The sequence below is a fragment of the Pan paniscus genome, chromosome 5 (genome assembly GCF_029289425.2).
Source record: "Pan paniscus chromosome 5, NHGRI_mPanPan1-v2.0_pri, whole genome shotgun sequence".
Classification (NCBI taxonomy): domain Eukaryota; kingdom Metazoa; phylum Chordata; class Mammalia; order Primates; family Hominidae; genus Pan; species Pan paniscus.
The window spans coordinates 132112797-132135408 of NC_073254.2; the positions used below are offsets into that span (position 1 = coordinate 132112797).

Consider the following 22612-nt stretch of genomic DNA (forward strand, 5'->3'; position numbering starts at 1 on the left):
TGGATGACAGAGCAAGACACTGTCTCAAAAAAAAAAAAAAAAAAAAAAAAAGAAAAAAAAACCCTCTAACCTAATTCTGATGCTAAAACCCATCATTCTCCCACTGCTACCACCTCTCAAACATGTAAACTATTACATTTTTTTGCCATCCTAAGGACCAAATGTTTAGGTCCTAATGATACCTTAGCTCACAATGGCCAGCAATTATTTGTTTGTGTGACTGTGACACTGTCAGTTATTTTTCCAAGCTGAAATGGTGATCAACTTATTCACAGATAGTACCCTAGTAAGAAAAAGAAGGTAGAGGTAAGATTGTATCCAACATCAAGTTAATTCTTATGTAAAATGCCAGTTTTCTATAACTTGAGTCATATGAAAACACAACAGTGGTAAAAATGCTCACTAACGTTTAATAGTTTAGTCATCAGATGTGAAAATTGAAAAACTGCTTAGCTGAAGAGTTATGTTCTGGTATAAGGGTAAATTAAACATTACTGAGTAGAGGAGAAGTTCATGAGGTGAGCTATTGATCTAGAAACCAAGAATGAGTTGGGAGAGGGAGAGCAGTTAGAGAAATGAGCAGAGAAGCAGCCCAGGGCCCAGGGAACAGAATAATGAGGACAGTACAAGATGTATTCTTCCTTTCGGCCGGGCGCGGTGGCTCACGCCTGTAATCCCAGCACTTTGGGAGGCCAAGGCGGGTGGATCACGAGGTCAGGAGATCGAGACCATCCTGGCTAACACGGTGAAACCCCGTCTCTACTAAAAATACAAAAAATTAGCCGGGCGTGGTGGCGGGTGCCTGTGGTCCCAGCTACTCGGGAGGCTGAGGCAGGAGAGTGGTGTGAACAGGTGAGGCAGAGCTTGCAGTGAGCCAAGATAGCGCCACTGCACTCCGGCCTGGGTGACAGAGCGAGACTCTGTCTCAACAACAACAACAACAAAAAAGATGTGTTCTTCCTTTCACAATTGTAATTATTCCAGCCATTTGGGAATTTGAAGACTCTCTTGAGGAAACAGGAAAAAAAAATAAGGTTAGTCCAGGCATTAGAGAGAGGGTGTAAAGAATCCCATGTAAGAGTTATAGAGAAATTTGTAAAGGTACAATTTAGGTTTGAGGATATTGGAGTGAGATGAAGATGTAGACAGATGGGATTTATTTGGGATATTATAAGAGAAGGTCTAGGAGAGAAAGGGAATGAGGAAAACAGGATATAAAATGAGAAGAATCTCAATTCTGATTTACTACAGATGGATTAGACTGTAGGTCCCCATTCATGGATGAAAATACTAATATTGTAGGGAAATAAGCCAGTAAAAACAAGAATGAAACCCTCCAAAAAGCTTTAGAGAAAATTTTTAGCAAAGCCTCAGCTTGTTGTTGGAGCTATGCATTGAGATGTTTGATTCTTTAGCAGGTAGGAAACTATGTGAAAGAATCTCCTGATGTCATAATTTCCGGGTGTCACTGGAACATTTGATCATCATTCCTTTGGCAATTCCAGCCTTCTATGGAAAGGCCAGTAGAAAGCATTGATTTATTCACCTCTATAGGAATCAGACTCAGCCTCTTTTGGTAAGTCTATTTATCCTTGATCAAATTAGCTAAATGTTAATACCTGCATAGATAGGTAGTTATACTAAACCACAGAGTTTACTATGGTTTCACTAAATCATCATTGAGCAAAACACTTTTTTCTTGATATTGACACAGTCTATAAAAGTTATCATATTCAAATTTTTAAACCTTAATTTAGTTTTATTATTAACACCAATAAACATTTACTTTTAGGCATAGAATACTGTACTAGGCATAAGAAATAGTTGCACCATTTTAAATTTTTCCTACCCTTTGTGTACTAATAGTTGAATACATTGTATACTAATAGTTGAATACATTGTGTACTAATAGTTGAAAACATTGTGTACTAATAGTTGAAAACATTGTGTACTAATAGTTGAAAATATTGTGTACTAATAGTTGAATACATTGTGTACTAATAGTTGAATACATGCAAGTTATTTCAGGATAGAGCTATTAAATGTCCACTGTGTGACAAGCACTGTTCTAGGTATTAAGTATTCAGGGATGACAAAGACAGACTTGGAATGAGGGGGGATATTAAACATTTACAAAAAATGAGGGTAGTGTTTCTCAACAGTGGGCAGTTTTGCCTCTCTCTCCCACCAGGGGACATTTGACAATGTCTATAGACATTTTGGAGTGTCACAATTTTGGGAGAGGGGTACTCTTTGCATCCAGTGGGTAAAGGCCTTGAATGCTGCGAAACATCCTACAGTGCACAGGACAGTATCCTCCCTCCCCAGCTAAGAACTATCTGATCCCAGCTGTGAATAGTGTCATGGTTGAGAAACCCTGAATTAGAAGGATAACTGTTACGAAGCAGAAATAAAGGTTGCTATGAAAACTTAGATAATGGGGGTTATAAAAGTAAGTTATAGAGTAAGTAAAATGTAAATTCAGACTTAATGGATTTCACTGGCCATAGCAAGTGAAGGGTGGGAGCGGGGGGTAGGGAAGAGTTCCAAGGTAGGCAGTAAGGAGTTCATTTATATGTGTTTGTGTGTATATATCATATGTATTTCATAATAAATTTCATATCTCAGGTATACTTGCAGACATTTATATATATTTACTAATGCTCAGTAGTACCTGCTAAATAATAATAGTTAACATTTACTGAGCACTTACTGTGTGTTAGGCACTGCACTTTACGTGTATTACCTTACTTAATCCTCACTATTATCCTAGAAGTAGAAAATATTATCACCAATGTACCCTTGAGAAATATAGATAAGTACCTTGACTTAAGATCACATAGTTGGGAAGGGCCAGAGCCAGGGACTATACTGTGACTATAGAGAAGCAGTGGGGAAATGAATAATCCCCTGGAACTGAAGGATTAGCTAAAGATATCTTGGTGAATGTGAAACTGTGCTCCAAAGGAAGAGAAGGGCATAGATAGGTAGAGAGGTGCTTGTTGATTGCAACAACCATTTAAAGGCATACAGAATTTTGTTTTCACACGGCAGAAATGGTCTTCAGTTATGTTAACCATAGAGTACATTTTCCTTGCATTGCTTGGTGGCTATTTTGTATTTTTTGCAAGACTTAAATTGTACATAAGGGATAGTTGTGAAATACAGTATTTTAAACACTATTTTTAGCTATTTAAAAATAGGATAACATTCAGAATGTTTCTGTATGTCTATAACAAAATAGTAATATCAAAAATTCCAAGGGCAGGCACGTTGTGTGCACCTGTAGTTCCAGTTACTCAGGAGGCTGAGGCAGGAGGATCACTTAAGCCCAGGGTTTCAAAATTGTAGTGCACTATGATTGCACTGGTGAATAACCATTGCACTCCAGCCTGGCCAACATAGTGAGACTCTGACTCTTTAAAACATTCCATACAAGTCTTTGAAGACAATCTGTCTCCACCCCCAATATTTTAATTTTCTAATCTAGGTTTTCAATATTTTAACTTTCTGATCTAGGTTTTCAGTGAAGTATGCCTTTTCAATTTGGAACCCAGCCAAGGAGGTTTCCAGTGGAAGGAGGAGATTCTTCAATTGAGCTGGAACCCGGGCTGAGCTCCAGTGCTGCCTGTAATGGGAAGGAGATGTCACCAACCAGGTAAAATCTTCTGTCCTCACAAGTGAGGAGATATGTATTGGCTATCATCAATACAACTTTCAGCTGATATTCAGTATTAGCAAGAAAAAACCCTCAGCAATTCAAAAACATTGTTGTTTCTAAGTTAGTATTAACAGAGCCCAGTTTTCCTTAGTGTAGAGTCTGTATTTTGTATTTCTGTAAGTCTTGATGATAGAGCAATTCATTCTCTGTCTTTCTGGTACATTTTTAGCTATTAACAACAACAACAAAAACACAATTACCTTTGCACCAACCTAATAGATTGTTTTGTTGATAGCTTCACGATTAGATAACATTCAATTAAACAAACAAGCTTCAGTGCTAGTATGCACAGGGCACTGTGCTAGGCATAAGGCTAAAAATATGAAAAAGACTTAGACCTCAGAGTTAATGTCACTTTGGCTTTGATTAGTATCACTTTGGCTTTGCTGTGACCTTTGGCAGAAAGAGTGATATAGAATCTGAAGATTCTGTGAGACAAAGTGTTTTTGCAGAATGATTAGTTCCATTTCTCTGATGTTTACCATAGCAAAACCTTAAATACTACATTGTTAGATTCTCATGGCTTGGAAATTTTGGGAACACAGATTTAAGTTTAACAGGTGTAGGTATTTAAAAATCGGAGTTAGTCAAGGATAAAATGGGCTGCTTTGGGAAGTAGTGAGCTCCTGATCTTTAGAAATGTTAAAGGCTGAATGACTATTTGGTGGGAATGTTGGAAAGAAAATTCATATACTCGATGTATTTTTGAACTAGGTGTCATTTAAGGGCCATTTCAAATCTGAGATTCTATCAACATTTGAACAGTATGTGGAATACTATGTTCAGTTTTGTATTTTACCACAAACATTCTTGTTTTGAAATCACTCAACTGAGGTGATTTAGGGTGCAAATGCACATGAATTGCCATGGTATTATCACTTATGTTTGTAACTATGCACTTTTGTTTTGCCATTTAGCAATCATTGCATACCTTTCAAAATCAACATCTGGAGGATTATCTTTGAATATATGAATTTCCTGTGATTAAATATATACATCAGAGGCCACAATTTCTTTGTTATATCCATCTAAAATGGGTGCCTCATCAGCATCACCATGTTGTACTCATTGTATGACATTCAGAGATTTCAAAGTGATTTAAAACAGTTAAATATACAATCAAACTTTGGTGCTCTGAAAAAAAATATTTCCTCTTTTTAGTATCTAACTACATGTCATCTGCTTTTTTATTCAGGCAACTCCAGAGGTGCCCTGGAAGTCATTGCCTGACAATAACTGATGTTCCCGTCACTGTTTATGCAACAACGAGAAAGCCCCCTGCACAAAGCAGCAAGGAAATGCATCCTAAATAGCACCATTAAGTCTTTTGTCAAGGTCTGACTAGGTCAAGGGTAATGGACCAGTATCATCTGGTGATCTGGTAAACAAATAAAAGTGGTGGCACCTTTAGATGATGACAACAGTTGAGCTATTTACTTTTAGTAAGACCGACAGAAATGTAGTCAGTAAAGCACACGTAGTGATAGGCTATCAGTTATGTCTGATACATAAGACAGAATAATATTTCACAATTAGAAAGTACCTTAGAGATCATCTTGCTCACAGTAGATCATTAATATCAATAATTAAAGATGAAGCTTAATCCACCATGGTCATCAGTCAGGTGGGGCTTATTCTAAATGCTTAATGTGTCTTAAGCTCATTTCCTTGTTCATATTTGGATTGCTACTTGGCTAAATCCTTTCACCTTAGTACCCGAAGCCAGTTTCCTGGCTTGATATTATTTGATAATGCTCTGCTCAGGAATGATTATATTGGGTGAGAAATGGAGCCCTGGGGTTGTGTGTTTTGGAACAGTATTCAAGATCAAAGAAAGTTCTTAGTCCATGGTTAATCTGCAAGGCATTTAAGCCACTTCCATAGAGGAGCCCAGATTGTTGGTTAAATGTATTGATAATGAAGTCAAAACTGTGGTTCCAACCCCGATTTTTCCAAGAAAAATGATGTCCGGTTATCACTTTGTACCTGAAGTGCTAACCAGGTATCTTGATAAATTGTTTACAGTAGGTACTGAGAAACCTCATGTGGATTTTTTAATTTGGTTAGATGTGGGATCACTTTTGAGGTTGAGGCCAGCTCTCTATGTTCTCTTTTTCTTCTTGCAGTAGTCCCCAGAAACTCAGTCTGCTTTCCTTTTCTCTCGATGGCTGTCAGCACCCATCTAATGAAATTGTCTTCTCCAAAAGACTGACTTTAGGATCAGATACAATTTTCACCAGTGTTTTTTGTCTACCTTGCTGCTTCTGAAAATATACATATAAGCCTTTTAAAATGAAAAGTTTATTAACTTATAATTAAATAGACATAGATGCATATGTGTTGCATTAGGTGAAAAGAAAAACTGCCAGGGAGTTATAAGAGGAAAAACTCTCAGAGCTCACACTGAGCTGGGAGAAGTTTGAATGCCAACCAGTTAAAGTGGAAAGATCTTGAACATGTGGGGCATTGAGTAGAGACTCAGAAAGGTCGTACTTTCATAAGAGATCCAAACTGGAGCTAGACTAAAGGCTAATGTATACCAACTTTAAGAAAGCTTAAAAATAAGCCTTGAGAGACTCAAGATGATTTCTAAGTAACCTCATTTTATCTGCCAAATAAAAATAGAACATTCCTTAAAGGAAGAAAACAAAATCGAGGCAGGAAATTGCCTGAGGCTGGAGAAAGAATGACAAGAAGGAGAAAGGAGTGATGAAAAATTCCTCAGAGGGCTGGGCTTGGTGGCTCATGCCTGTAATCCTGGCACTTTGGGAGGCCGAAGTGGATGGATTATCTGAGGTCAGGCATTCGAAACCAGCCTGGCCAACATGGTGAAACCCCGACTCTACTAAAAATACAAAAATTAGTCGGGTATGATGGGCGGGTGCCTGTAATTCCAGCTACTTGGGAGGCTGAGGCAGGAAAATAGCTTGAACCCAGGAGGCAGAGGTTGCAGTGAGCTGAGATTGCACCACTGTGCTCCAGCCTAGGCAACAGAGTGAGACTTTGTCTCAAAAAAAAAGAAAAAAAAGAAAAATTCCTCAGAGCTCATACAAGGCTGGGTAGAATACGTGTTTCAACAATAGTGGATCTTTTAATATAGTACATGGATCATTGAGTAGAGTCTTCAGCAAGATATTGGCAAAGTAGGGTTAGGGTTAGGTTAGGGAGATGGGAATAGACTGAAGACTGCTCTGGACTTGCCCTAACAGAGTTTAAGAGCAACATTTGAAAGGATCAAACTGATTTCAAGTAACTTGAGTGCATCCAAGGGGAGAAAACCCATCAAAATAAAAATAAAAACTACAATAAAATCCAGCACCAAAAGTGTAACATTCACAATGATTAGCATCTAATAAAAAGTTACCAGGCATGAAAAAAAAAAAAAGGAAAAGGCAATCCACAGTCAAGAGAATCTTTAGTCAATGGTAATAGACTGAGAATGACAGATGACGGCATTAGTAAATGATATGGTTTGGCTCTGTGTCCCAACCCAAATCTCATGTTGAATTGTAACCCCCAGTGTTGGGGGAGGGACCTGATAGGAGGTGACTGGATTATGGTGAACACCTATATGGATATGAATATGGAGTATTCTCCATGGATATGGAGAACACACCTTGGTGTTCTCATAATAGTGAATGAGTTCTCATGAGATCTGGTTGTTTAAAAGTGTGTAGCACTTCCCCCTTTTCCCTCTGTGTCTCCTGCTCCACCATGGTAAGATGTGCTTGCTTCCCTTTGCCTTCTGCCATTGTAAGTTTCCTGAGGCCTCCTAGCCATGCTTCCTGTTAAGCCTGTGGAACTGCGTCATTTAAACCTCCTTTCTTCCTGAATTACACAGTCTCAGGTAGTTCTTTATAGCAGTGTGAAAATGGACAAATACAGTAGACCAGCTACCATAAATATCGTTCAAGTAGTAGATAAAAACATAATGAAGAAATAAATGGAAGGTATAAAAATGACCCAAATAGAACTTTTAGAGATGAAAAATACAATATCTGAAGTAAGAATATACACTGAATAGGATTAAGAGCTTAGATACTGGAGAAGAAAATATTAATGAACTTGAATATATAGCTATATAAATTATCCAACATTAAGTACAAAGAAAAAAGCAATTAAAAAAGAGTATAAGTTTTGTGTTTCATTATCAAGCAGTCTAATATATATGTAAGTGGCTTCTCAGAAGAATGGAGGGGGATAGAAAAATATTTGAAGAAATAATGGTCAAATTTTCCCCCAATTTGATGAAAACTATAAACTTACAGATCCAAGTATCTTAACCAACCCTGAGAAGCAACATGAAAACAAAACAATGACATGTCCTAATTAAATTGAAGAGAAAAATCTTAAAACTTGATAGTAAATGACACATGCATTCAGAGAAACAAACATAAGAATGAGAGCACACTTTTCATCCGAAGATATGAAGCCAAAAAGGCAATGGAGCAGTATCTTTGAAGTATCTTTCAAAAATGAAGGTGAAGTAAAGACTTTTCAGCCAAACAAATGCTGAGAGAATTAATCACTAGCAGATCTACACTATAAAAAATGTTCAAGGAAGTTTTTCAGGCAGAAAGAAAATGGTACTAGATGGAAATTTGGATCTTTAGAAAGAAAGAACACAAGAAATGGAAAATATGTGGATAAATATATAGGCTTTAAAATTTTTTAAGCACTAATAGGTAACCGTTTAAGGCAAACTATGGCAATGATATTTTATGTAAAAGTATAATGTATAATACTAGCAAAAAACAAAAGAGGAGGAAAATAGAAGTTTACTTTTGTAATTCTTAGACTATTTGTGAAATGACATAATGGTATTTGACAATAGACTGTGAAGAAGTAAAACTTGAGTTATCTCTAAAACCTAACAAACAGAGTTAGAGCTAATACAGTAGCTCTAATTATTGTATGGTGGAGAGTAAATGTAATAAATATTACTCATTTAATTCTAAAGAAGACAGGAAAACAGGAAAGAAGGAACAAAGATAATACATTTAAACCATATGATATTGATATTTGCATTAATTACAGAAGGTCTGAATTTCAGTTAAAAGGCAGAGATTGTCAGATTGGCTAGAAAAGAAGATGCAACTATGAGCTGTCTACATGAGCCCACCTTAAATACTAAGACTCAGATAAATTAAAAGTATAAAAGGATAGAAATAGATATGCCATGCAGACATTAATCTGAAGAAAGCTGGAGTAGCTATGTTAATAATAGACAAGAAGATTTCAGAGCAAAGAATTTACAGAGGTAAAGAGAGACAATTCATAATGATAAAGGGGTCAAGACATCAAGAGTACCTAACAATCTTCAATGTTTATGCCAGAGCTTCAAAGTACATGAAGCAAAAACTGATGCAATTGAAAGGAGAACTAACTCCACATTTGTAGTTCAGGATTTCAGCTGGTAGAACAAGTAAACAGAATCAGTAGGGATATAGAGGACATGACAATTGATATAGAACACTTTACCTAGGAACAGCAGAATACTGTATATTCTTTTCAAGCACACATGGAAAATTTACCAAGTAGAACATATTGTAGGCCACAAAATTAGTTTCAATAAATTGAAAAGTATTCAAAGTATGGAAGGGTATGCAAAGTATGTCCTACAGTGGAATTAAATTATAAATTAACAATAGAAAGATACCTAGAGAATCTCCAAATATTGGAATACTAAGTGATACACTTCTGAATAACCCATGAATAAAAGAAGAAATGACTGAATAAATTAGAAAGTGCTTTGAACTGGATGAAAACAAAAACACAGCATATCAAAATGCATGGGTAGCGCTTAGAGAGAATTAAGGCAATAAATTATTTCATTAGAAAAGAAGAAACATCTCAAGGCAATGATCTAAGCTTCTACCTTAAGAAAACAGAAAAAAATGAGCAAACGAAATCCAAAATAAGCAGAAAGAAAGAAGTAATAAAGATAAGAGCAGAAACAATGATATAAGAGCAGATAAATAATAGAGAAAATCAATAGAAACAAAAGCTGGTTCTTAAAAAAGATCAATAAAATTGATAAACCTCTAGGTAGAATTATCAGGAAATAAAAAGACACAAATTATCGAATCAGGAATGATAGTAGGGGCATCACTACAGATTTAAGAAACTACCATCAGAGTGAACAGGCAACCTACAGAATGGGAGAGAATTTTTGCAATCTGCTCATCTGACAAAGGGCTAATATCCAGAATCTACAATGAACTCAAACAAATCTACAAGAAAAAAACAGCCCCATCAAAAAGGGGGCGAAGGATATGAACAGACACTTCTCAAAAGAAGACATTTATGTAGCCAAAAGACACATGAAAAAATGCTCATCATCACTGGCCATCAGAGAAATGCAAATCAAAACCACAATGAGATACCATCTCACACCAGTTAGAATGGCGATCATTAAAAAGTCAGGAAAGAACAGGTGCTGGAGAGGATGTGGAGAAATAGGAACACTTTTACACTGTTGGTGGGACTGTAAACTAGTTCAACCACTGTGGAAGTCGGTGTGGCGATTCCTCAGGAATCTTGAGATAGAAATACCATTTGACCCAGCAATCCCATTACTGGGTATATACCCAAAGGATTATAAATCATGCTGCTATAAAGACACATGTACACGTATGTTTATTGCGGCACTATTCACAATAGCAAAGACTTGGAACCAACCCAAATGTCCAACAATGATAGACTGGATTAAGAAAATGTGGCACATATATACCATGGAATACTATGCAGCCATAAAAAATGATGAGTTCATGTCCTTTGTAGAGACATGGATGAAGCTGGAAACCATCATTCTCAGCAAACTATTGCAAGGACAAAAAACCAAACACCGCATGTTCTCACTCATAGGTGGGAACTGAACAATGAGAACACATGGACACAGGAAGGGGAACATCACACATTGGGGCCTGTTGTGGCGAGGGGGGAGTGGGGAGGGATAGCATTAGGAGATATACTTAATGTTAAATGACGAGTTGATGGGCTCAGCACACCAACATGGCACATGTATACATATGTAACTAACCTGCACATTGTACCCTAACACTTAAAGTAAAAAAAAAAAAAAAGACATTAAAAGGATAAATAGAGTTTTCAGCAGTATGAATTCTTTAATTCTTTAGTCTTCCAAGGCCTTTACCCTGAATAAATTGTCTTCCCACATTTCTTACATTTCCAGGTGTAAGCTTTCTGTAAGGGAATACTACAAATAGGTCCTAGGGCAACCTGGTGACACCATGCTTTCATAACCTTCCATCTGGCTGACATCAGCTCATTAATCAACAGTTTTTAGACAGGATCATTTGACAACATGTTCTGTTGAGGTTGCTGGTTTAGCTCTCTGTAAACTATGGTCTGGCTGGGCTGGTGAGGGACTCAAGCCTGAGCAGCCACCATCACTACACTTGAGAAGTTCCTTGAGAGATTCAACTGTTTCTTCCGGCTGCTAGGGTCATGCTACATGCCACTTACGTTTCTGCCTTCCTGTCCCATGCTTTGGCAGATCATCAGGCTTTCACCCCTAATCTCATCTTCCTTCTGCCCACCTCATCCTGTCCTCTAGCAGTCTTCTCTGGGAATGGTGTCCTTGGGTGCTGTGATGTTTAGAAACTGAGTGGTCCTATTCATGGTAGCCAAACTTCTTACCTACTTTTTCAGGACTTAAAAAGTTATCAGAGACCTGAGGGAGTGCTTTTTGTCTCTCTGAGGACTTCAGGCTTCTCTCCCACACCTCCCTCTCTCCCTCAGGCTTCTCCCCGCACCCTCAGGCAAGCCAGAGATTTCTGGGGCTCAGTCGAACTCAGATGGAGAAGCCACTGTCCATTTTTCCCTTTTCTCAGACTTCCAGGAAATTTACAAGTCAAGTGATTGCCTTAGGAGGTGAGGTGAGGGGATAACTTTATGGAAACTGGGCTTCCTTTAAATGCTCTCATTATGAGCATATACTTACCTGCCAGGCACTGGTCTCAGCTCTTACAACATATCAGTGAATAACACAGATGAAAATTTGTGGTGCTCACAGTTTGGACGGGCATGTTCAGTTGGCTTTCTATACTCTACATAGACTCTTTGTGTGCCATTTGCTGCAGGTTTGTGTGTGTGGTGTTGGGGGCATCATGGTGTTGCACTGCCAGTTGTGCTGAAATGGTTTCTCTCACCCAGTCCTAAAGAAGGGATTGGCCCCTAGAAACCTGCTGCCCTTCTGGATGAGTCAAAGCAAGTGCTCTCTTGATTTTCCCAGTGAGACCCTGCCAGCTCACTACTTTATGGTACCTCTCTGGCTCTGGTCAGCTGGAAGGCAGATAGTCTTTGGAGGCAGGGAACCAAGGTGACAATCATGCTGCTCCTGGAGGCAGGCAGTCTTGTTTCGACTACCGGCTTCTTGGTCCAGCTGAATGACAGTGGGCAAGTTATCTGAGCTGCAAATATTACCTCAAAGGATTAGTGGAATGAACAAATAAAATAATTAACTTTAGCTTATCATGGTGGCTGGCACTTAGTAAGTCCTCTATGAACAGACATTAGCTATGTTTATCGATATCTTCAACATTATCATTATTTGTATATTTCAGTCAGAAGGGTAGCAGGGGATATAGGTAGGTATGGACATATATACCAATATGTAATATATATATAATCATTTCAAGGTAACATTGTTTTATTCCCCTTGGTAATTCCTCAAAATATTTTATATCCTCTCCCCTCAAAAGTTACTCCTTTTATGTATTGTTAATTCTGTTGATATCAGGGCCTATTTTCTCTTTTTCTGTCTTCTGAGTTGAGGTTTTTCGAATATTTCTTTTATTTCATTTCTATATTTTAATATTCTACCAGCTATTCAAGTCCATTTTTTTTCTAGACTATATTAATGTAGCTACTTGGAAAAAAGATTATAACATTTTAGAAATAAGACTAGTTGTGTTGCAGGTATGTGGGGAGCACACTTTGTTTTTGAGACAGGATCTCACTCTGTTGCCCAGGCTGGAGTGCAGGTACAGTCAGCAGTCATAGCTCACTGCAGCCTTGAACTCCTGAGCTTAAGCAATCCTCCCATCTCAGCCTCCCAAGTAGCTGGGACTACAGGTGTATGCCCATGTACAAATTTTTTTGTAGAGATGGGATCTCATTATGTTGCCCAGGCTAGGAGCAAACTTTTAATAAAAGGACTTGTGTACTCTTAAATTGAATTTTATGATTTTGTCCTACTGTTTTTGCTGTGAATCCTCAATGATTCCTATAGAACAGACAATAATGGTAATAATAACCTACAGAAGCCTCCTCTCATGTACAATTTTATTTTTCTTTTAAGGAGATAAGGAAGGGGAAAAAGTAGTTGATTTCCTTTGTTTCTTATTTAGAAAAAATTAAATTATACTGCATTTTTCTAGTATTCTGTTAGAAATTTACTTTATTAAACCTTGATAACTTCAGCTATAAACCTAAAATATTCTTCTTATACTGATAGACCAAACAAAAGGGCTAAAAACAAATCTACTATCTAATTTAGATTATATGTAAGTTAGTAAGTCTCTTCAAAATAAAGAAAGGTAGTTTTAGGACAGAGATTTTTATATAGATTGAAAGTTATCTTCCCTGGAAGAAAGTTGAATCTGAGAATCTAGCCGCACTTCAAAAATGTGTGCAAGTGTTTATTTGGAATCCCTTCTATTTTATTAGAAACAGAAACAGTAATTTCACCAGTAGGAATTGCGTGTGCTCTCAATACAAGTAAGTTTGCCACTCCTTCAATTGTTGTCCATTGCAGACACTTTGGACTCAAGGTTAAGAATCCAAATGAGAAATAAGAAATATCCGGTCCCTGATGATTCGTTTAAGTCCTGTTCAACTCGATGAAAGCTTCCACCAGAAGGAAGAGTTACTGTTCCTCCTGGCTGGCTTTGTGTTTCTTTCAGTGCTCTAAAGAACTTTGTATTTGGGCAGCTGTGCTCTGTCGTGTCAGGCTGCTGGACAGGAGTTGATGCTTACGGCGCCGCTGACCAGGGCTGCTTTACTGAAGCTCACTGGGTGTCCATCAATCACAAAGTGGCGTATGCAGCCTGTGAAGGGTTTGCTGGGGGCCAAGCGTGGTGTCAGTAGAGATTCTGAAAAGAGCAAGAAATGAAAACAAAGATTGCAATTGAGGTATTCCAAGCCCAAATATTACTTCCTGGTAAAAGTATACATATTTGTTCATATCATCAGCATGATTTACATTTCAAAAATAGAACATAGTTATAATTGACTCATTTCTCAGTAACATTATTTGCTTGTGAAGTCCTATGGACATGTGGTAATTTTAATGTTTTGCCATGTTTTCCATGATCACATTTCTGTGTATTGTAGCTGTCTTTCAAGGCTGAAATTTACCACTTACATGTAAAGCCTCAGCAGTGAATTTTCATGATCTACCTATGTTTTTTAAAGTTAATTTCACCTGCGCCTCACTTATAATGTGTACTTTGCTAAGAAGGAGGAAAGAAATTTTAGCTTCCACACTATTTTTGGACTTGGTTAATATTTCTGTTTAATTCATTACCCTTCACCCTTAAGCCTCTACATTTTTGCCTGTTCATAAAATATAATGAGAAAGTAATGAATTCGAATAAACTAAGATTCAATTTTTCTGAGCTCAGGGTTTAAGAACTATAAATAGGGTAATGATAACTCGCTTAGTCTTTGTGTGGGCACAAGTGCCCTGTGGTATGCCAAGGGAACTTTCTCCTCTTATCTTAATTAGAAATCTAGAAGAAGCCTTATGCTTATTAATTGTACAGACACAATTAAATGTGTTAGGATGATAGAAGCAATATAATTTAAAGCAATTTAGAGAGCTTAGAAATATAAAATTAAAATCCATTTAGCCAAAGCTTATTATTATTTACAAACAGCTATGTGAGCAGTAGCAGATAAAGGATGGAAAACACTTAGAAACTAGTAATTCAGGAAAGAACATAGAACAGCAAATGAAACATCAGCAAGCAGCTGTAATAAGTTTTCTAAGCAATGTAGGGTAAGAATATGCAGAAGCTGTGTACTGAAAATAAATCATGGAAATAGCATTTTATATTTAGAATGATAATCATAAAAGTTTTAGATTTGGAAGGGGCCTGAGAGATCAATTCCCTTTATTGTCTCTAGATTAGTGTGACTATTCTTCAAGCCTGCTCAGTGTACTTCATCATTTGGGTAAGAAATGAGTGAACAGGAATGCTTATAAGAGGTAGAAACATCTAATACTTCTGCTTACTTTGGAGACCTGACTTAGAACTTAGGTTTTGATTCTGCCCAAGCTTACCATCCTTTGGCTTATGAGGGAAATCATCTGGAGGTAATAATTCATGTAGCAGTTAGTGGTCTGAATAATTCACCACACAATTAATTGTAGGTAGTGACAGTACAGTGCCCTAGGATCCTAAGTAATTGATTAATGAAATTAATGCATAATTTTTAGAGAGAATGTTTCCCAGGTTGAATGCTTGACTATATACAAATAATGCAGGATTTTCAGTAGAGGAATGAATGGTTAGACCCATGGGTGGGCTACATTAACAAAACCTTTTTATTTTATTATTATTATTATTTTGAGACAGAGTCTCACTTTGTGGCCCAGGCTAGAGTGCAGTGGTGTGATCTGTGATCACTATAGTCTCCAGTTCCTGGGTTCAAGCGGTTCCGCTGCCTCAGCCTCCTGAGTAGCTGGAGGGATTACAGGCACTCACCACCACACTCAGCTATTTTTTGTATCTTTAATAGAGATGGGGTTTCGCCATGTTGGCCAGGCTGGTCTCCACCTCCTGAGCTCAAGTGATCCACCCACCTTGGCCTCCCAAAGTGCTAGGATTACAGGCGCGAGCCACCATGTCCAGCAGAAAAAAAATTATTTGATTTTTAATTTTGATTTTAAAACTATCACACACTAAAGTTGACTTTTTTGGTGTGTAGTTCTAGGAATTTTATGCGTTAGCTTTTTATGGATAGAAATAATGAGTCACCAGAGTTCTGAGTGGTATTCTTGGAGAATTCAGTGCATTTAGGGGTTTTATTTAGCCTAATTTCTTTAGCTATCCTCTTAATGCCTGGTTTCTGATGTGATTTTAGTGGAATTAATCTTGAACAGCTCAAAATGATATAATTAATTACATTTCATCTTAAATTATAGTTGCTTTTATTCTAGGCTTGCTGGCATAATTCTTAGATGGATTTAAAAGCTGCAGTGGTGGAGTGGGCTGGTGGTTACGCCCTTCTGGCCTGCTAGCTCCTGTGCTGGCTTATTAACTAAAGTTTGCTATTCATTCTGTGTTTCAGGCAGGCTGAATTTGGCTTTAGGTGTATCTTGCCTGTCCAGTCTGTAGGGCTTAGCAACTCTTGTAGTGAGGGATGATGGCAGTGTGTGAGGCTGGGATCAGACTGTGAAAGCAAACAAACAAACAAAAATCAAAGAGAAATATCTGTTTGAAAGATGTAGTAAGCACGTTGGGTGGCATAGTGAAGGACAAATACTCCAACTTCCATGAGGGAGGGCCATGCTTGTTTTGTCCACCTCCCAAAGCCTAGCACAATGCTTAATAGACAATCCATGCTGTGTGTTGGATATAGTCATGTTCCCTGCCATCAAGGAATGCACTTCTTAGTTTCAACAATATTCTGTGCTAAGTGCTACAACAGCAGTATGTGTATACATCCTAGGGGGAAAGGGGCGTGTTGTAAGTAAAAGTCTGAGCTGAGTCCTAAAGGTCAATAGGAGTTAGAATGGGGAGGAATAGGAGAAGTTGTTTCTTAACAAAGGTACTAGGGGAGGAAAGGAAGAACATTTCCCAGAAATTGAGGCCCAGTTCCCTTATGGAAAGGCCCGGAGCAAAGAGACCATCGTTGAACATTTAGGAACTGCAAGTCCCAGAAGGTGTGGGGAGATCCCGAAGGCAGGGACAAGGAGGAGACAGATGATCAAGGAGCTTGCATGCTATGGTGAATTTAATGCTGGAGGCCCTTGGGAACCTGTGAAACATTTTAAACTGTGTTGTGATTTCTGGAGGGAAGCAATGTGCAGAAATATGCACTCATGTGAGACTTTTTCATGCTGCACCTGCATGAAGTGCAGTGCTGGCCTTTGCCAGAATCCTTTCAAAGCTGAAGTCAGGAACAGGGAGAGGACTGGGGAATGGAGAGGGAAGTGGAAGCAGGAGACAAAGGAGGAGAAGAGTTGCTTTGCGAGGGTCTCAAATATTTCTTTTCACACCGGGTTACCATTATTGTCAATACTAGTATTTGAAAAATTCAGACAAAGAAGAGTGCTTAGTTGTTACTATTTTTGGAGTACCCAAGGTCAGATGCTTAATTTTATCTGTGCTTTCTTGCTCTCTTCTTTAAAGCATTGTCTGTCTTTATGGGTCAGTCTAAAAATAATCTATTAGAAGATTATTAAAATCTCCACCAAGCCAAGCACAGAAAGACAAATATCATGTGTCCTCACTCACATATATGAGCTTAAGAAGTAAATCTCATGGAGAGAGGTAGAGAGTAGTTGGTAGTTACTAGAGGCTGGGAAGGGAAGGAGGAAGAAGGAGATGAAAATAACTTGGTTAATGGGTACAAAAATACAGTTAGATAGAAGGAATAATTTCTAGAATTTCATAGTACAATAGGGAAATTATAGTTAAGGATAATTTATTGTGCATTTCAAAATAGCTAGAAGAGAAGAATTGTAATGTTACCAACACAAAGAAAAGATAAATGTTTTAGGTGGTGGATATTGCAATTATCCTGATTTGATCATTACACATTGTATACAGGTATCAAAATATCACATGTACCCCCAAAATTTGTACAACTATGATATGTCAATCAAAAACTCCCCACCAAGTTCCAGCTGCAAAAGCTGGGTTATTTCCCTTTTAAATCCCACTCCCCAGCCATAGCATTCAGGTTTTCCAAGTTAGTGAAATGTGTAAAAACAAATGCATTCAATATGAGGACATGGTCCTTGCTTCAGAGGTTTAAAACAATTGGGGTGTTTGTGTGTTGTCCATAAGTGTCCTGTCACCATCCGGGATTATACACCATTCTTGGCAGATGACAGCAGCAGTGACTGATGATGTTTACAGAATTGCAGCTGGGAACCTCTCTGAGGGAATGTCACTACCAATGGACAACAACTTATGGTCTGCAGCTGTTTTTGCAGTTCAGACTAATCATGGACCGAACTGTGCATTTTTTCCTACTGAGGAAGGGGAGCAACTAACAGCAAACTTAATCCTCCAGAGTTCTCAGATCCTACTGTAGTGTTAGTCAATGAGTTTTCTTTGTGTTAGAGATAAAATAAGAGTATGTGTTTCACTGTGTGTATGTGTGTGGCGGGCACTTAAAAGGGAAAGGAAAGAAAAAAATAAGCAAATATGGCAAGGGAGAGTAATAGCCACTGGCTGGCATGCTGGGGTCTAGTTCTTACATGTCACTTTATTGTGCCTTTTCCATTTAAACAACACTGTATATAAAATCCTTTGAGTAACTAGGTGCATCATGAAAACACATGGCTCAATTTTACAATAACAATTGTGAGAACTCAGTTTTTTGGATTGGGAACTTTTCCTTTTTGAACAACACTTACCTGGAACACCTCCAACAAACACAGGCTCCCTGTGATCAATTGGTTTTGGATTCAGGGGTCCAACCACATGGTTCACTTCAGAGTCTACATCCAACTGAACCACATTAGAATCTCTAATAACTGAAATGCAGGGCAAAGACTGGTCATAAGTGGCACTGGAGTGATGAATTTTTAACCTGAGAAAGACTATTTATCATAGCAATTGCTTTTATTTATTCCAGAATAAAACCCACACTTTCTTCTATATTATTAAAATCATCAATGATGTCTAACAATGTCTAACCAAGAGATTACTGTAACATTTTCCTTAGAAAGGGAGAATATTTAGAATATTCTTGTGCTACTTTTTTTTGCCCTATAAGTTATGCATTATTGAAGCAACCCCTTAACACAATTTTGCAGCATTCATATTTTGAAATCACATGTGGATTCAGTATACACATAATAGTATAAGAACATGATTTTCTTTTCTTGGATACTTTTAGACTGTCATGCATTACCTATCATATAAGTGATAGCCTAAGTTCTGCCAGATCATAATCTTACAGTTGGGTGTGCAGGCTCCCCAGGGCAGTCAGTGTTCTCACCTGTAATTCTGTGCCATCTGCCATCACAGAGACTCTGCTTGGGTGTTACTGAGGTGGAAAAATCTCTGATGCCATTATTGACTTTCACTATGACCTGCAAAAGATAGGACACATTGTATGATTTAGTTTGTCCTCATTGTGATAAAACTGAATTTCTTAAATAATTTACCACAGTGAAGCAATACTTCAACAAATATTCACACATGATTAGCTTTGCAATTTGAACACAAGGGGTCACTCTTTGGCAGCCTATAGAAATAGGTTCAACTGGGGGTGCTCTTTGGGGAGAGAACAAAGTGACTTCATAGGGGAGAAAATTGCGAGAGAGGGACAATAAGAAATAGAATAAATCCCTTTAATTTCTAAAGATTGAGTGTGTTATACAAAGCAGGTTGAAGTATTGGTGAAGAACATGGACTTTGAAGCTAGACAGCCAGTCTCCTATTTAACTTACTCTCTGCCCCAGTTTTCTCGTTTGTAAATTAAAAGCGATACTGTTACCTACATCATGGAGATAATTGGGAGGATTAAATGAGTTAATCTAGGTAAAGCTTAGAATAGTACCCAACAAATAGTAAACACCAAATAGGGATACATTTTATTGTGATGGCTCAATATAATTTAATAGAATGTACTAGAACCCAAATACAAATCTGTTATGTTAAGTTAGCAGCATCAATGAAAATATACTTTTTTCTTAATATTTATTTGAATACTTCCATGAATATTCTTTAGTAGTATCTTAGGATGAAAGTGGCATTACCACATAATTTTTTATTTCTATCAATTGAGAATAATATGTATAGTATATATACATATCTAGTACACATACATATATCTGATATACATACATATTATAGATGTTTAGAAAGATGTTTTAGTGTTTGTTGATTTTGATAGTTATGTTTGCTGATTCCATTTGGTGAAAAAAAGTTCTTCTCATTCTTCTCTTAAAACTATGTTGTTATTAGTGATTTTTTTGATAGTTTTGCCGTATTTTTATGACTCTTTGTTTTAGCCAAATCAACTTTCAACATAGGAAGCTGAATCCAAATATTGCCCACATTTACATTTCATGTTATAGCTTTCCTATATTTCTTTTCAGTTAGGAAAGATTGATGAAATAATTCTGTGAAATAAATCTGCTTCAGATCTAGAATCCAAGGTCAGATGAGACAAATTGTTAAACATTTTTCAGACACTACCTGTCCATTTTTCATGTGAACATTTAGGTACTCCCCATTGACACTGTGGCCGTGGACCAGGGTTCCGGAACTGCTTCTGGGACGGACTTCAAATGCAATTTCAAACTTCAATCCAATATTGAAAGATTCATCTGTGGAGAGAAACACTATAAACTCCCAAGAACAGCAAGATCATATTTGTAACTATGGTGTGATTTTGTAATTATATATATTTTTATCTGTTTTTGAAAGTTTGATCCATTTTTTAACAGATAAGTAGAAAGTGGCTTTTCCATGTCAAACTCACTGTGGAAAGCTCTGTGGGGAACCAAGATAACTAATGCATCAATCCTGTTGTGGGGTGTGAGGCTGGCAACAGCACACAAAATATGTGTTATGGGAGCTCAGGGGAGGAGAAATTAATTCCAATTAGCAGCAGCACTACTGAATATTTCACAAGTGAGGAGGACAGGGCAATCTGGGCAGAGGAAGTAGACACAACACAGGTACAGAGGCTGGAATGCTTGGAGAGCACTGTGAAGGCCACTGTGGCTGGACTGTCCCTGCCAGGGGAGAAGGAGGCATGGTGAGTGGGAGCCACACTGGGAAGGGCTCTAGTGGTGAAGTATGGAAGTTAGGCTTTATTTTACAGTCACTGAGCAAGACAGCTGTCTTGATAGGACCTGTATTTTAAAATAATTATTAAACAGAAACCTAACTGGTGCCAGTGCTGTACAGCATTTCAGAGGAGAAAGAGCAGAGAAAGTATTTAGGAGCTGTTACTGAGGTGATCCAATAAAATTCTTATTAAGAATAGTTGTGTTTACTCCAAGAGACTCATTGCAAACCAGGGCATCTAAATAATGTTCATTTAATGTATCCTATAAATCATTTAAAATTTTTTCCTGTTATTAGTTAGTGCTCATGGAGTAGTATATAAATTGTGCAGTTTGCTCTGTATTCCTAGCTGTCCAAACCGTTAAGAGTTCTTATCACTGAAATTCCATGAAAGGCTGAGAATTTTAAGTGTAGGTGTTTTAGTGTAGGGGTAAAGATGGGTGAGGCAGGAAAGTAAAATCATGAGCTAAACAGAGAGGAAATACTACCTCTGGGTGTTCTGCTGGATATGGTGGTGGTTTAAAAAGTATACTTGGCTGCAGTGTAATTTCTTTATTCAAGGGATGTGCAAAGTACCTAAGTGCCTTGAGAGCAGGGAACATGCAGCTTTATACCCTTTCCTATCCTAATTCCAGGCACTTATTCTGGTGTCTTCCTCACACGCAGCAATTGCTCCATAGAATATTCTTGGAATGAATTAGATGATGATTGTGTGTAGTCTGCTAGGATTTTATTTATTTTTAGAACTGTTATGTCCCATCATCTGGCATAGGGACTGCCTTACGGGAGGCATACAATAAAAACTGAATGAGTGAGGGAGTAATGGTCAAGGAGAATAATAAAAAGCCAGAAATAAAAATTTCTGAAGGATAACGTTGTCTGCTGGTGTTGCAAGTCATGGGGAGAAAGTGGGACTTCCTTTAGTAGGACAATGGTTCATGCCAAGAAGGAGCAGAGCAAGACCTTGAGGAGCAAGGTGGCCAAAAACTGACATGGATCAGGCCACGGAGCAGCATAGACATTCTAAAGGAGCCCAGGTGGTCTTCATCCAGAAGTTTGGCAGCTGTGGAGAAGCCTGGTCAGGGAGAGTATACAGGGATGGGGACTGCCTGTATGGTTTGGAGTGCAGGAGGGAGAAAGGTGGTTCTTGTGGGAAGAGGTCATCTTCTAGGGCTGAGTTTGGCATTCTTCAGTTTTAACTCTGGGCCTGATATTCCCTGTTAGCCATCTCCGGGAAGAAGCATTTCATGACTCATATTTTTAACATGACTAATGTTACCTAGAACCACGTATCCTCCTTCTGTTGAAAAGTAAGTTCCTGTTTCCATGGGGCCTTCAAAGCAAGGGGTCACACTGAATGTCTGAGAAGCAGAGGTGATGGAGGCCCCATTGAGCTGGAGATTGCTGAGACAGCCACTAAAACTGTAGATGGAGTTAATCTGAGGGAAGAAGATATTTCTTAAAATCAATTTTCTCAACACAAATGCACCAAGGGGAAGCAAAATGAGGGGGTTTGAGTCCTGAAGGAAACCACGTAATTCCTTGTTTTATTTATTTCAGATATCTGAATGATCAGTACTTTCCTGGATAGTTGCTTTCTAACTGGTTGTTTGAAGCTGGAATTTTGTATTTGATAATGTCAACCTGTAGTAATTAAGCTATGGACATTTTTATGTTACACTTCGACACAATAAGTTGCAGCTGTGGTTTTCAAACTGCATATTTAGAAGTATCCTAGTTTTCCCTCAAGAATGACAGCTGTGCCAAGATCACCTAAGGCTGATGAGGGCTAGCAAAGTTCTTTACTTAAATCTACCATAGCCAAATAAACAGCAGAAAGCTTTCATTTCTGGTTTCATGAGCTGTTTTTGTGGTTGAGAAT

The 22612-nt window shown here is 37.9% G+C and overlaps 2 protein-coding genes across 7 annotated transcripts in view; one reads left to right on the forward strand and one right to left on the reverse strand.

The window, feature by feature from the left end:
* FAM229B (family with sequence similarity 229 member B) overlaps positions 1-5131 on the forward strand; it is a 14375-nt gene extending 9244 nt beyond the window's left edge. The window contains exons 2-4 of one of the 3 annotated variants that reach the window (XM_057302579.1): positions 1416-1576; positions 3520-3658; positions 4917-5131. In XM_057302579.1, coding sequence (XP_057158562.1) covers positions 3534-3658; positions 4917-5034 — 243 coding nt within the window. In that variant the 5' untranslated portion in view covers positions 1416-1576; positions 3520-3533 and the 3' untranslated portion in view covers positions 5035-5131. The remainder of the gene's footprint in view (positions 1-1415; positions 1577-3519; positions 3659-4916) is intronic. The other 2 variants (XM_063605425.1, XM_063605426.1) reach the window with 2 other exon arrangements.
* An 8254-nt stretch (positions 5132-13385) lies between these two features.
* Positions 13386-22612, reverse strand: part of LAMA4 (laminin subunit alpha 4) — a 145498-nt gene continuing 136271 nt past the window's right edge. For all 4 annotated transcript variants that reach the window (XM_008975760.5, XM_034962721.3, XM_063605423.1 and 1 more), the window contains 5 exons: positions 22010-22169; positions 20134-20264; positions 18929-19022; positions 18342-18461; positions 13386-13839 (listed from right to left, as the gene is read on the reverse strand). In XM_008975760.5, the coding sequence (XP_008974008.2) occupies positions 13694-13839; positions 18342-18461; positions 18929-19022; positions 20134-20264; positions 22010-22169 (651 nt within the window). In that variant the 3' untranslated portion in view covers positions 13386-13693. The remainder of the gene's footprint in view (positions 13840-18341; positions 18462-18928; positions 19023-20133; positions 20265-22009; positions 22170-22612) is intronic.